A 15,965-nucleotide genomic window follows, 5' to 3' on the forward strand; every position below is an offset into this window, starting at 1 on the left:
TATGTGATTTGCCTCCTTTACCTTATCTCCTTCTCCATGAATTGGGGAACACAGCAAATACAATCCACGATAAGCCAGTTCTGGCATGTACTTTGCTTCATTAAGATTTCTAAAGAAAAAAGGCAAAACAATGGTTGATGGACAAGATTTCACTAGGAATATTCCTTAACCCTATAAGCCTTATTTTTATTATTTTTTAATATATATATATTTTTAAATATGTAGTCTTACTCTCTTGCCCAGGCTGACCTGGAACTCCTGGAGTCAAGTAATCCCCTTGCCTCAGCCTTTCAAATAGCTGGAACTGGAGGTATATACTATCCCAGAGTTCATCAATAATGTCTATTTAAATGAATAAATCCTACCTATTTGCCAATTAGAATAAAATGGCACTTATACTTTTGTTGGAGCAAAATTACTATATAATATTTAAATTGTAGCACTGAAAGAATTAATGACTCACCTGGCTTGTGTAACATTAAATTCATGAAGAACTGGTTCAAAATTAGTTAACGTAACGAAGACCTGGAAGAGAAATACCAAGAAAAGGTCTGATTTTTTTCCCACTTAATAAGTTATCAGTTATGGTCTATATCCTTTCAAATTAAAATTCTTGGCTTTTTCACTTGCCTCTATACAAGTCTGTACACATTGTGGTTTTTCTTTGAGGGAAAACTTGGGCAGAAGTCTTAAAAAATTCTTCAAAAGGTGGAAGATGGCATTTCGGATTTGAGAAAGGTCCCGGGCAGAATAACAAATATTCTCTTCATCATCTTCTTCTTCTATGATTTCATCCATCTGGATTAGGAAAAAATACACAAGTGACTGTGTAATAATGCCTAATACTTTGTACCATGGTATTCAATTTATTCAAATCAAGTCCAGCTGAACTCCAGATAGCAGATGAAATGCTGACATGATGTGACTTTGATCAGGTCTCCATGGTGAAATGGTAAATCACTGAACTAGATGACCACTACAGTAGTTTCTCACTTCTCTACTTTTTGTCAATGAGAAGTCTTATGTTTCTTAGAAGTTTTGATGTCAGTAAATCCTACTGTCTTATCTTCTCATGTAAGAATTTGAAATCATGCTATTTTATTTTATTCTTATGAACATAAGTCCTCAGGATACTTTGACCATCCTCTCTAATGATAATAAGATAATGCAGAAAATATACCATTTAGCATGCTGCCAAGCACACTTGGGAACAAGACTATGGAGAGATGATCAGGAGGGTAGAAAGGTGACAAGGCAGAGACATGACTTCAGTTGTATATGAAGCCTAAGAGGCAACTTCAAGTCATATTGGATAGCAGATGATAGTTTAAGACTTTATAATCATGATGAAAATCCTGTGTTTGTATAGATACATTTTATTATTACACTTACTTCTTACCTCAGTATCTTCTTTCCTGAGTGGTTTTCCTCTTTTTCTGTTCCCCCTTGGATTACCATGGGTGCTCTTAGGCTGCTCTTTCTTTCTTTTTCGATTCAAGTTAGATTCCTGAGGCCAGCTCTTCTTTAGTATCTGAATGCACTTGTCAAACATTACTGGGTGGAATACTTGATTGGCTACACTGCCTAGTCATAAAGAATAAAGTATATGCAATTTAGATATTAACTGTCTTGAAATATATCTATACAAAATATTAGAAAGTTAAAAAGTAAAATACAGGCTTGTCATTAACTGTGAATAATAATCATCCTTTGGCAAAAAAGTGTAATTTTCAACTTCAGCTTGGGGGTGAGTAATAGTGTTCAATTAAAAACAACAGTATTTCCTCATCTGGCCATGACAGAACAATTGATTTTATACTTGCCCTCATATCATAAACAATTGTAAAACTGGACCAAAATGTCTGAAATAAATAGATCTGTCTTAACAAAGTATTTTAAAAAGCCTCCCAAGGATCAAGTTAATCTACCAAAAATTGTCTACCAAACATACTTTAATCCAGACACTCAATGACCTAATCTTTGTCTACCATCCAATAAAAAATTATTTACTAAGTATGCTCAAAATGATGAGATGAGAGACTAGTCAAAAGAAACAGTCCAAGAATAACAGGGATAATGGAGCTAGCTGACAACAACCTTAAAGCAGAGAGTATAAATAAATTAAAAAATTAGGGCTGGGAATATAGCCCAGTGGTATAACAAGCATGTGGTTAATGATGTCCTGGGTTCAATCCCCAGCACTGCAAAAAGGAAAAATAAAAAACAGGTTTAAGAATTAAAAGTAGACATTAGAATAAAAAGAGAGAAATGAATCAAATGGAATTTCCTTGATGTGGAAAAGAAACTTTCACTGGATACACTGGAAGGGCTTAATAGTGAACTAGACATTACAAAAATAAAGATAGGTCATGTGGGTGGTGGGGCTGCAGCTGCCTCTTCCACGCAGCCCAGAGGCCTCACTGTGGGAGGCCCCAGCGATGCTGAACTGCGGGGTGTGTTGCCCCTCTTCTCTTGCAGAGCTGCTGCACAGCCATTGGTACCTGTATTGGGGAAACAGCGTACAAGCAAGCAGCTTACAGTCTCAGTGGCAAAAATTTTTTCATGTCAGAGACTGAGAACTCTTGCAGTCGTTTATGTCATCCCTTCTTCTCCAGACAGAAGATACCAAAAAGGTGTAATCAAAGATCTCGTCACCTCATTGATAAAGTCACTAATAAGCCAAAATGTCTGTCAACGTCAACCGCATCGTGTCAGACCAGTCCTATCACTACAAGATGCCCCGTCTGATTGCCAAGGTTGAGGGCAAAGGAAATGAAATCAAGACAGGTATAGTCAACATGGTTGACATTGCAAAGGCGCTTAATCAGCCTCCCATGTATCCCACCCAATATTTTGGTTGTGAGCTGGGAGCACAGACCCAGTTTGATGTTAAGAATGACTGTTACATTGTCAATGGGATCTTATGAGGCAAATAAGCTGCAAGACATGTTGGATGGATTCATTAAAATTTTTTTTCTCTGTCCTGAGTGTGAGAATCCTGAAACAGAATTGCATGCCAATCCAAATTCTTGTAAAGCCTGTGGCTACAGAAGCATGCTTGACACACATCATAAACTCTGTACATTCATTCTTAAGAACCCACCTGAGGGCTGGGGAGATAGCTCAGTTGGTAGAGTGCTTGCCTCGTAAGCACAAGGCCCTGGGTTCAATCCCCAGCACCGCAAAACAAAACAAAACAAAACGAACAACAACAACAAAAAAAACCCACCTGATTATAGTGACAGTGATAGAGGAAAGAAAGAAAAGGAAAAGGAAAATAGAAAGGGCAAAGACAAGGAGAATGACACTGTATCCAGCAGTGAGACACCACCACCACCACCACAAAATGAAATCAGTCCTCCTCCACGTGCTGTGGAAGGAGAGGAGGATGATGATTGGGGAGAGGATACAACTGAGGAAGCTCAGAGAAATAGAATGGATGCAATCAGTGACCATGCAAAAATTCTAACACTCAGTGATGATTTGGAAAGCAGGTCAATATCCTGTTTGATTTTGTTAAGAAAAAGAAAGAAGAGGTTATCATTGACTCATTGGACAAAGAAATTGTTGCAGAAGCAGAAAGGCTAGATGGACACATAGCTTAGGCTCTTTTAGAATTTGGTTACTGCCTTGCCAAAAATAAGTGTTGCTATGATTCAAACTGGATTTTTTTCCCCAAAAAATGGTCTTATTTAAAAAGAAACAAGGTAAAGGCATATTTCTAAGTCAGAGCCTATATTTTGACATAAGACATGGGAGGAATATTTTTACTTCACATTGAATATAGCTGGGCTCCCAAGAAGTTTGGATGACGGCCACTGGGTACAGGTGATCAGAGTCTGACAGTCCATCCAGGGCGTTGGATTTGGACAAACACAGGTGAATTCCTTATGCAGTTAGCTGATGGAAACTCACTTGATTGGGGTTCTGACTTTGAGTGATATTCGAGGTAAAAATTTTGCATTTATTCCTTTCCACAGAAAGTGCAATACAGGCATTACAAAGTCCATGTGGTTAATTTTGTGTGGAGCACTGGCTCACATCATTCAGCTCTTACTTGTTTGTGACCCATCTCACAAATTCTAAGACTTTAATAAGACATATATAAAAGTTTTTCATATTGAAAGCATACAAATAGTTGATGGAAATAAAACCTTGTTAGCTTGACACTTTATGGAAATAAAACCTAACACTCTTAACATGGAGAGAAAAATAGATTTCCATCTGCCTTTTGATAGATTCCAGTGAGTGAGGAAGGAGGAGCTATATGCCTGAAGGGAACTGCTGTGTCACACCAAAGAGAAGGAATGTCTGGAAATTCATGCAACCTAGGTTTCAAATTCTTTGCTGTAAGGCCCATTTGCTGTCACTAACTACATTAAACAGGAAGTGCTGGTGACCCATGTAGAGTACTTAGCACACCAGTACCAAACTGATGAAGTGGTGGTTGTACAGCTGTGGTTTTTACTCTAAGGGAAATGTGTCAGGGCTTCTTAACACTAAGGAGAGGGTTAGGGCTTAGATCAGTGTTAAGTCTGGTGCCAAACTTTAGAGGAATTCAAACTCACACGATCTGGATTTAATTCACAGGTTAACCTGATAGACTAATCCACTTTGCTCTGTTAAATTGTCTTAAAATTTCCTGTTTCAAATGGCTGTATTACTTGATTAAAACAATGTTAAAATTCAAAAACAAACCAAAAATAAATAAATAAATAAATAAAGTGAACCTAAAAATACAGCAGAAATACAGAAATGTTTAAAAAATGAATAAAGACTGAGTGAAATGTGGAAGAATATAAGTTTACCATGTGAGTCCCAGAAAAAAAGGAAGCCAAGAAAACATTTGAAGATAATGTAACTTAAAAATTTCCTATTTTCTTTAAAACTATAAATACAGAGATCCAAGAAACTCAATGAACTCAATCACGATAAACACAAAGGAAATCATAATGAAGCACAGGTAATCTAATCAAATTGCTGAAAGAGAAAATCTCAGAAGTAATCAATACCCTCCACCCCTCAAAGGACACAAAGCATGCAGAGGAATTATGTTAAGAATCACAGATGCACCAGTCACGGTGGCACATACCTGTAATCTCAGAGACTCAGGAGGCTGAGGCAGGAGGATTTCGAGTTCAAACCCAGCCTCAGCAACTCAGCAAGGCCCTAAGCAACTCAGCGAGACCCTGTCGCTAATAAAATATAAAAAAGAGCTAGGGATGTGGCTCAGTGGTTAAATAGTAGGTTTAATCCCTGGTACCAAAAAAAAAAAAAAAAAAAAATCACAGATGCCTCATCAGAAACAATGTAAACAAGGCAACCATGAAACATTTTTAAAATACCAAATCAAAAGAACCAAAACAAAACAAAACAAAATCCTGTCAACCTAAACCTATATTAGGTTTTGAATAGGTTTTGAATATTAGAAGGCGAAATAGTCATTTTGTACAATCAAAATCCATGAGAGTTGATCACCATTAGACATGAACTATAAGAAATATTAAAAAAATTCTTGAAGCTATAGATGAAAACTTTTAAATATAAACTACTTATTTTCTTGATTTAAAAACTTCTACAAAGAACTGTTAATGAATTATAGGGTTTACAACACATAGCAGTAAAATGTATAACTGTGCAAAGAAAAGAGGAAAATATACTATCTTAAGTTTATTGCATTATACGTAAATTGGCAGAATATTATCTGAGGATAGATCCAAATCATGTACTTTAAACACATACATTCAAAGAAGCACAGACAATAAGCCAAAAGAGGAGATTTATATAGGGCACTAAAGAAATAATCATTAAAACAAGCAACAACGACAACAACAAAACACAGAAAGAGGGACAAATGGAACAAAAACAGATGGGATAAACAAAAAATAAATAGCAAGATGTCAACCATCCATACTGAAATTACATGAAGTATATCTACGGTTTAGTCTAAACAATTCAATACAAAGGTAAACAATATCAGAAGGATAAAAAGCATAACTGAATAATAGTGTATAAGAAATCCTTCAAATGTAAAAACAGATTAAAACTAAAACATGTACAGGGTGCAGTAGCATACTTGTAATCCCATCAATTTGGAAAACTGAGGCAGGATGATCACAAGTTCCAGGCCAGTCTGGGCAATTTAGTGAAACCCTGTCTCAAAGTAATTTTTTTTATTTATAGTTTTTTAATTTGTTCTAATTATTTACACATAACAACATTTTGGAACATCATACATAAATGGGAGTGTAACTTCTCATTCTTCTGGTTGTACATGATGTAGAATTACATCAGTATGTACTCATATATGCACATAGGATAATAATGTCCAATTCATTTAACTATCCTTCCTACCACCATAACCACTCCCCCACTTCACTCACCTCTGCCGAATCCGAAGTACCTCTATTTTTCCCTACCCCTGCCCCTTATTATGAATTAGCATCCACATATCAGAGAAAACATTCGGCCTTTGGTTCTTTGGGATTGGCTTATCTCACTTAGCATGATATTCTCCAGCTCCATCCATTTACCAGCAAATCCATAATTTCATTCTTCTTTAAGGCTAATATTCCATTGTATATATATACATATAAACCACATTTTCTTTATCCATTCATTTGTTGAAGGGCACCTAGGTTGGTTCCATAGTTTAGCTATTGTGAATTGTGCTGGTATATACACTGATGTGACTGCATTACTGTAGTATGTGGATTTTAAGTCTTTTGGGTATAAACTGAGGAGTGGGATAACTAGGTGAAGTGGTGGGTCCATTCCAAGTTTTCTGAGGAATCTCTATACTGCTATCCATAGTAGCTGCACCAATTTGCCACCCTACCAGCAATGTATGTGTGTAACATTTCCCCCACATCCCCTCCAATATTTATTGTTCTTATATTACTGATAATTGCCATTCTGACTGAAGTGAGATGAAATCTCTGTGCAGTTTTGATTTGCATTTCTTTGTTAGAGATGTTGAACATTTTTTCATATATTTGCTGACTGACTGTATTTCTTCTTCTGTGAGGTGTCTCTTCAGATCCTTAGCCCATTTATCAGAGTGATTTTTTTTTAAGAAGCGGGGATGTAGGTCAGTGCAGAGTGCTTGCCTAGCATGTGTGAAGCCCTAGGTGCACATCATTCAACATTGTACAGGAGATTCTAGCTAGAGTAATAAGGTAAGAAAAATAAAAAAGATAGCCAAATTGAAAACAAATTAGTAAAACTATGTCTATTCACAGATGACATGGTCTTATACTAAATAAATTCTTTTAGGACCAATAAATGAGTTTTAGCAAGGATGAAGGATAAAAGATCAAAAATCCAAAATCATCTCATTGCTACCATTCAATAATCCAAAAATGAAATTAGGAAAACAATATCATTTACAATAGCATTGAAAAGAAAAAAATATTTAGGAATAAATATTCAAAAGAAGTGTAAGAATTATACAATGAAAACTATCATTTAAACATCAGTGAAACAAATTTAAAGGCCTAAAATAAATGAAAAGATATCCTGTGTTCACAGATTGGAAACAGCATTAAGATGGTAACACTCCCCAAAATGATCTACAGATTCAATGCAGTCCCTGTCAAAATCCCAGCTGTCATTTTTGCAGAAATTCACATGTACAACTTATAAGTCACACAGAAATGTAAGGGACACAGAACAGCCAAGAAACTCTTGAAAAACTGTGAATGAATACTAAGTATCAATAGCATTCCAACCATACTGCAGAGACATTTAAAACAGAAGGTAATTGGCAAGAATACAGCTAAGGCATGAATATCAACCCTAATCATCTGGCAATGAAAGCGAAGTGAAACAAAATTTCTAAAACTACCACTTTTCTGAGACAGCCCAGTTACAACTGAGATACTACAATACTTAGTAACTAAATTCTTTAGGAACAACTCATTATGGAAGTGTTAATAACACAAATTGTTGTTCAAGGTTTTAACTATCTTTTTACCTGTTCCAAAGTCATTTTCTGAAAAAATTCTCAATATAAATTACAAATGTATTTACATATAAAAGCAGCCCAAGTTGACTAATCCTGTGATTTTCTTTTCTGTAAGAACTTTAATGGTTCAGGGGTGGAAGGGTATAGCTCAGTGATAAAGTGCTTGCCTAGCATGCATAAGGAAGGACTTGAGTTCAATCTCCAGCGCCATAAAGAAAAAAAACTGTAGGTTCTTTAGCTCCATCTCAATGTTCCACTCTCTCTTGCCTTGGATTTGGAAGAGAGAGGAAAATGGACCACTTCACTTCCCACAGGACGAACAGCCTAGGGCTGGGGAGGGTGGGAGTGGAGCTTCTGAAGTGGAGAAGCATTCCCCCTCCAGCTTGATACTTCTCAGATTATCTGTATTAGGTTATAGATAGAGCATCATTTCAGAAACAAACATGTCTAATGTAAAAAGGGAAAGACATCTTTCAAACATCTATCTTGCTTTCCATTAATCCTTGGAACAACTCTAGAAGATTGGTAACTACTGCCTCATTTTATAAGTAAGAAAAAGTGTAAGAATTGAAAACAAAATAGAAAGAAAAAAATGACCAAAGATTTGTCCTACCCATATCGAGCACAGTCACCGTTTGGTATCTGCAGGTAAATTGGTTCCCGGACCCCCATTGGAATCCAAAGCCCAAGAACGTTCAAGTTTTTTTAATATGAAACAGCACATTTGCATGTAACCTACATACATACTCTAGCACACTTTAAATCATCTCTACACACAATACCAAATATAATGCAAATGATATGTAGTTGTTATACTGTACCATTTAGAAAGTAACTATAAGAAAAAAGTCTGCACATGTTCAATAGATACAACCATCACAGGCTAATTACACAGTATGCATCAGCAACAGTGTAACATTTTTTTTTTAAGTATTTCCCACCCAATACCTTGTTGAATCCACAGATGATGATGAACCCACACAGAAAACAGAAGGTGTACATACCTGGTACTTCTAATAGCAAAAAATAAAGCCCTGCAGCATGAAGGCCATATTCTCGATATTGTACATTGACATTTTTCGAATGAACTATTTGAACAAAGTGATAGAATAATGCCACCAGTGTACTATGGGAAATATTGTTCTCGATGAAGAATGTCCAAATGCTCTGAAGGCAAAAGGAAAAATCACAAAAGCCAGCAATTAGAAAAAGAAAAAAGTCTCTTACTTGATTTTTTATAAGCACTAAGTGACTTACAAGAAGAGTAATACTGACCAGGGATGAAGCTCAGTTGTAGAATGCATGCAAAGCACTGGGTGCTCACAAAGCCCTGAGTTTGACTCTAATACCCAACCCCCTCAAAAAAAGGAGCAATAGACCAGTCTGATTTTTAATAACAAGTGTTTGCCATCTTCAAAGAGACTAAAATAAAAGATCAAAATTAAAAATTTATCATTCATCCTACTGAAATGCAATACCCTTAGGTCTATTCCAAAATTTCCCTCCCCACTCCCATTGTTCTACCCTGATTCCAATTATTTGCATTGTTTTTAGAATCTGCATATAAGTGAGATCACATGTTATTTTTCCTTCTGTAACTGATATGTTACATTTAGTGAATAAATAAGTCTAGAGGTCTAATGTGCAACATAAGGACCACAGGTAAAAATATTCTGTTGCATACTGAAAATCTGCTAAGAAAGTCAACTTCAGGTGCCCTTACCACAAAAGGGTAATTACAGAAGGTGATGGATATGTAATTATTCACTATGCACATGTATAATAAAACATGTTGTAAACTCAAACACAAAAATAATTTATAAAAATCTAAAAATAATAAATTAAAAAAAATTATAATTCAAATCAGATGTGGCTGCACATGTCTGCAGTCCAAGGTAAAGGCTAAGGCAAGAGGATCCTTGAGCCCACAAGTTCAAGACCAGCCTGGGCAACATGGTGAGACCATCTCTAAAAAAATCTATTAAAAATTGCAAATAGCTGGGGAGATAGCTCAGCTGGTAGAGTGCTTGCCTTGCAAGCACAAGGCCCTGAGTTCGATCCCCAGTACCGCAAAAAAAAAAAAAAAAAAAAAAATTGCAAATATATAAGAGAAACATATTCTTGGTTAAGTTTGAAACATACATACGTCTTAAATTATTATAGCATGAAACAACAACAAAACTTTTAGAACACTCAGAAAAGTTACCCTTCCATTTATGTTAAATGTACCCAAATCCATTTATCACTACTTGCTGAGAAAGTCAGAACAATTTATTTAAATTTAAATGTTCTACTGACTGTGGGCAATAGGAGCAGGAGAAGAAACACTGGAAAATTTCTCTCCTAATAAGATTTCAAAAGTAATCTAAGTGAGAAAGGAAATAAACCCTAGAACAGAAACCACAATTTTGTTAAATTTAATCTTGCCCCATGCTCTTTCCTACTATATACATGAAGAAGAAATGGGTCATTTTATAAACTAACCAGAAGGAACGAAATATCGTAGCTTTAAAAACAAGTCTCTTTTAAAAAATGAGTATCATATTTCTTACTTCCTTGAAAAGACAGGGTATCTGGTAGGTAAGGCTGCAGATGAGTCACACTGAGTAGCATGTGGCACTTTAGAGGCCATTAAAAATCTTTCCACTCTTCTTTCTTCCACTATGAAACTTTTACAATAAATTATCTCCTCCTATCTTTATAGTAGTCACAGTGTTGTTCCTAAGGCTCAGTGCATTTCCACCCCACTTGCCTGGACCTTATAATCATTAGGGATCTAACTATTGAGTCACTTCATCAGTATTCGATCTGGTTGCTGTCCAGTCCTGGCCCCAGTGACCTGTAGTCCCTACACTTCTGACTGCTTCTCCTGTGGCCCCCTTCAACTACTCTCCATTCTTGTCCTGTCCTCGTGTCTTCTAACTTGATCTCATGTATGGCTGTGCTTCCACACATACCTTGATCTGGAAGACTGCTCTTTCTCCTGGTCTTCTGACCCACATTTCTGGCAATTAGAGCTCTCAAAGATCTCCAAACAGAATCTCACATTCAAAAGTCTAGAATGGAACTCAACGTTTCCACCTGACCTCAGTGTCTCCCTTGTTTCTCACCAGGATTAACAATATCATCATCCTTTAGTTTTAATATCTTGGGGATCTTTGACTAATTTTTCTTTCCCTGTCAATTTAGCATTTTGCACCATGACTCAGATATCTGAAAAAGGATTCCTAGTTCACAAAGTTCTATTAATTTCATCTAAATAAAATTCCCTAGTTTTCCTTTCTATTTCTACAACCAAAATTCCAGAACACAGCATTAACACTCATAACACCTGCACTACCATAAGAGTCTCTCAAGGGATCTCCTTGTACATTTTTTTTTTTTCACTTTAGTTTGTCTATGGTCAAGAACATTTATCCCAAAAGTGATATGTTCATGTTACTTAGTCTACTGCTCACTGTCTCTTCTATATGGGGCTGATTATGAGTTAATATATGTATAATGCTTAGAATGGAAGCTTATATACAATATATACCCTATCAAAAGTTTTCTAAACTCCAAAGTTAAACCTCACTTAAAAGTTAACCATGATTAAATGGAACTGTTAAAACACCTCTGGGAGTAGTATAGTACTGTCTACATTTGTTCAGTGATGTGGAGTAGGTGGGGGAAGCAATCACAAAAGGTAATATGTTAGTGTGTTCCTACTGGACATTTTCAGACATCAGTTTTATGTATATTGTGTGTATTTTGTTTTGCTGTGTATATAATGTATATAATGGACAAATGAGTACCAGTTTTGCCACATCTCATCTATAGATATTAAAGAATTTGCTAGTGTATAACCAATTAGTAAACTTAGTACATTCTGTATATTTTGTGTTGAAATTCATAGGAAACCTTGTCCTCTGTAAATGACTTCTGCATACAAATTTGTTCAATGATCTTTAAGCATTACATATGCCTGTACTTGGCCACTGAACTGAAAGTAGAAAGAAGGAAGTGAGAAGGAAAAGGTTCAAAGACAAAAGTCATATTAGAAGATACTTCCAATTATAACTGTTGCTATGTGTGCAATTTTATTTAACAGTGCTGTGTGCATAGTGGACAGGTTCTTATGTGGAATATCTAGTCCTTCTACACATTTATAAGTACTTTATATAATTAAAAGTTGAAGTAGAATAAGATCTTTTGTAAACTGCTTTTAAAAACTGATGGGAAATACATGTTTGGAATTGTTAAACTACCTCTGAATGGAATACTGCCTGAACTTGTTCATTGAGTTGAGGGAGGTGGGAGGGAAGAAGTTGCAAGAGGTGTTTTGAATGTGCTAGAAAATTTCAATTTACACATTGTCCTATAACATGCATTTCATTTAACTTTGCTGTACTGTACATACTGGACAAAGAAGTCCTAATTTTGTGATATCTGGTCTCTAGATAGTAAAGAGGTTGCCAATATATGATAAAAGTAATTAATAAATGAAAACATGTTGTACACTTTGTGCTAAAATTCATAGAAAGGCAGTCTTCTGAAAAGGACTTTTGGAAGTGAAATTGTAATATCTGAGTTACACATGTGCCTATATCACACGTGACACAGGAGAAGGAAGTGGAAAAAATGAAGGATTTTAAGCCAGAATGATCCTAGTTAGAAGATTCTTTCAGAGATAACCATTGTTGCATGTGTTAGTTTTCAACACTAGTATAGACATAGTGAACAAACTTAAGACCTCATCTGAAAGATCTAGTGTTTCTGATGTTTAGAAGTACACAAGTATGTTAAAAGTAGTAGTAAATAAAACATTTTATAGATAAAAAAAAAGTTACCCATGATCTATTTATTCTCTGTAATTTACTGTTTTGTATCCCACCATATATTTTAAAAATGATGTATGCCATTCATACCACACTCTCACAATCTCTCAATATTCCCTGCATATTCCCACTGTGTGGTTCCTTCACTTTTAGTTCACATTCTACCCAACTGTGAAGACTCACCTCTGGCTGACTGTTTTCTAGATCATTCCAATCCTACCATGGTCACTTTTCCATGGCCCTTTTGGATGATATCTGCATCTCTTTTGGAGCACTGTTTACAATATGATTCACAAAATACTTCCAGGTCCCCTAGTACAATGGTGGCATTGTACTTCTCCCCTCTCTACAGCTACATGTGGTCATTAGCTTCACTGTAACCAGTGCTCAAGTGTTTCTGGGAAGACTACTGACTAAGGGAGAGGCTCTGTACCCTTAATCTTAACTTAATGAAGCACTTAGCATTATGCTAAGGAATATTTAATTAGATGATCTAATTTTAATTATCAGCACATACTAATAGTAAAAACAATGGGTTTCATTGTGACATTTTACTGATAGACACTGGAGATTGAACCCCAGACCTCATACATGCTAGGATTTTCCTCTCCCCTGAGCTACATAACCAGCCCTTTCTATTTTAAATTTGAGACACAGTCTTGCTAAGTTGTCTAGACTGGCCTTAGATTTGCAATATGCCTGCCTCAGCCTCCCAAGTAACTGGGATTACAGGCATGCACCACTGTGCTCAGCTCTCATGATGACACTTTCATAATGCACATAATGTGCTTGGATCCTAAACACCTTCCTTGGTACCCTGTTTTTGCCCTTTCTCTCCCTGGGGATAATTTAATTTTTGAATAACTGCGTAAAATCTGCAACCAAGACATTTTTTGTTAACTTAAATGTTTCAAGGATGTTAATATCTATGTGTTTTTTATTATACTTCCCAGCCCTTTGTTTTTTTTTTTTTTTAAAGAAGTTAATGATCTAAGTATTAATATGCACACTAGGTAGAACTCAATATTTAAAGGAAATCTTTGGAAATCTGTAGTTCATCTAATCATTTCTTAGTTTAATATTTTTTTAAAGTTAGGGCATGCCTGCACTGTTATTTGTATTTTCTTTGGCCTTTTTTTTTTTTTCCTATTTGGTTTGTCTGGTTTTCTTCCTTGGTTTTACCTTTATATTTTTCCTTAATTTGTTGTAGTAAAATGTGGTCATGTTTCAAAAAAAAAAAAGATGGATTAGTACATTGAATCTTTTGAAGGAAAGTTATTAAGATATCACAATGAATGAACCACATTCTTTATTATTCTTATTGTATCTTTTATGAATTGTGAATGAATAAATAAAACTAAATTTAAAATTACAATGATTGTCTCCTACTTTTAACAACTAAAGATGGCTAACTTAATTTTTTAAAATATTTTTTATTTTTTACCTCTGAAGAGTCATGTTCTTCAGTAGCAAAGGGGAAAAGACTTTCATAGAGTTTTGTGAAGGCATTCAATCCAGTCTCTATAATCTCTGCTTCTATGCTGGAATCCAATGGTTCAGTCTCTGTGAAGTCCAGTTCCCACACGGTGTCCACCCATTCTAGGGAAAAATGCAATGAAAATAACAAGGGCTTTAAAACAAGTAAAAAATGTACTCCACATATATACAAGAAGACAAAAGTTACAATTTATATTTAACTACAGCAATACAGGTATAGCTTCATTAAAAGAAAGCAGTAAAGGTTATGAAAAAATGAAACTATAACAGTAATTAGGTTAATCATATGAAATATCAAAAAAGAAAACACTTTAGATGTTAAAAAGCTTTGAGGAATGACATTTGAACACACTTAATGATGAGGTTTTCCTATAAGTTCTCTTCCCCCCAAAAGGAGATTAATCAATGATGGCCTCAGATGCTTCTTTGAGAAAATCTAATAACCAAGTTAATAAGCCCAAATATAGTGACATTTGTTTAGAAAAAATAGTTGTGTTTTCAAAAGTGACCCAGGACAATGTAGGGGGTGGACAGGAACAGTTAGCATCAGATACTCCAGAAATGTCTCTGGTTGACAATGAAGACTTGGGCCCAGAGAGCAGAATCAGGAATGGAACTGGTAAGCAGGACAATCAGTTGTGGTGGGCTTTCATGAAAGGGAAGTGTGGATTGACTAGTGCTATTAGGTGGCTCTAGGAATCCTAGCTTCATTCTTCTGACGTTTGATGTCTGCACGTGAGACATCTAGTTGAGGCTTATGAACATGAAGTTCAAGAAATAAAGTCGGGCTGAAGAAAGAAATCTGGGATTTAAAGCTAAGGAAAGAGATGAGAACGGTATGTCCAGGAGTTGCAGAATAAAATCGGGGAGGCCGTAAAATTAGATGCAGACTTAATGGAAGAAATCAAACAATTTTAATATGATTAATTAACCGTACCAAGCCCCCATGGTAAATCAGGCTGGTCACGATCCTGGCGGGGTCCAATCCTGGAGCTCCCAGACTAGGCCGAGAGTCTAGGGCCCCCGCCCCACCCCCATCTGCACCCGGACCCCGGCTGAGGTACCGTTAAGGGAGCACAGCACCCCAGCACTGCTCCCGGGAACTCGCTGTTGCGTCTGCTTACCGAGGCTGAGATCCAGCGGGCACCAGGGTTGCAGGCCGCTCCCAAGGCCCCGCAGCGCCACCATAATCACTGAGACACCGGCTCGCCACCGCCGTAACCAACTTTCAAAGCTCGCTCCCGCGCGCGCTCCGAGACGTTCTTGCGGACCAATCAGCAAGTATGGAATTTCCAACCGAACGTTCGCCAGGCGGGGTCACTTTCGTTCTCTCAACCAATCATCTGGGTCGTTCGCCGCATGCGCAGAGAATGGGGTGGGGGCGAAGACAGGATGCTTAAACTAGGTTCTACAGGCTGATTGTTTCTTGCGTTCCCGTTAAAGCACGAGTAGGAACTAAATCGAAGCTAATAACTTCATTCCTGTCTCATTTTTATAAGTGGGAGAAAATCTAAGGAGAATTTGAGACTAATAAATTCCTGTAATAACTGTCACCTTTGCTCCCTGTCAAGCGACATTTCGCGTGCGTGTCCGGTCAGACAGCACTGGAACGTTGTATATATCTGAATGTCATGGTAGCCCAGTGTTTGTCGAGTTAAGACGGGAAGGGAAAAAAAACAACCAAA

At 36.4% G+C, this 15,965-nt stretch overlaps 1 protein-coding gene and 1 pseudogene across 1 annotated transcript in view; one reads left to right on the forward strand and one right to left on the reverse strand.

The window, feature by feature from the left end:
- The window catches only part of Ncapd3 (non-SMC condensin II complex subunit D3), a 72,567-nt gene that overhangs the window by 55,613 nt on the left and 989 nt on the right, over nucleotides 1-15,965 (reverse strand). Inside the window, exons 2-8 of the mRNA XM_047519706.1 lie at nucleotides 15,405-15,623; nucleotides 14,228-14,382; nucleotides 8,971-9,133; nucleotides 1,400-1,584; nucleotides 631-798; nucleotides 464-525; nucleotides 22-109 (exon numbers count right to left, since the gene is read on the reverse strand). Coding sequence (XP_047375662.1) covers nucleotides 22-109; nucleotides 464-525; nucleotides 631-798; nucleotides 1,400-1,584; nucleotides 8,971-9,133; nucleotides 14,228-14,382; nucleotides 15,405-15,468 — 885 coding nt within the window. The 5' untranslated portion in view covers nucleotides 15,469-15,623. The remainder of the gene's footprint in view (nucleotides 1-21; nucleotides 110-463; nucleotides 526-630; nucleotides 799-1,399; nucleotides 1,585-8,970; nucleotides 9,134-14,227; nucleotides 14,383-15,404; nucleotides 15,624-15,965) is intronic.
- LOC124958384 (eukaryotic translation initiation factor 5-like) lies at nucleotides 2,685-3,605 on the forward strand (annotated as a pseudogene).

The sequence above is a fragment of the Sciurus carolinensis genome, chromosome 11, assembly GCF_902686445.1.
Source record: "Sciurus carolinensis chromosome 11, mSciCar1.2, whole genome shotgun sequence".
NCBI lineage: Eukaryota > Metazoa > Chordata > Mammalia > Rodentia > Sciuridae > Sciurus > Sciurus carolinensis.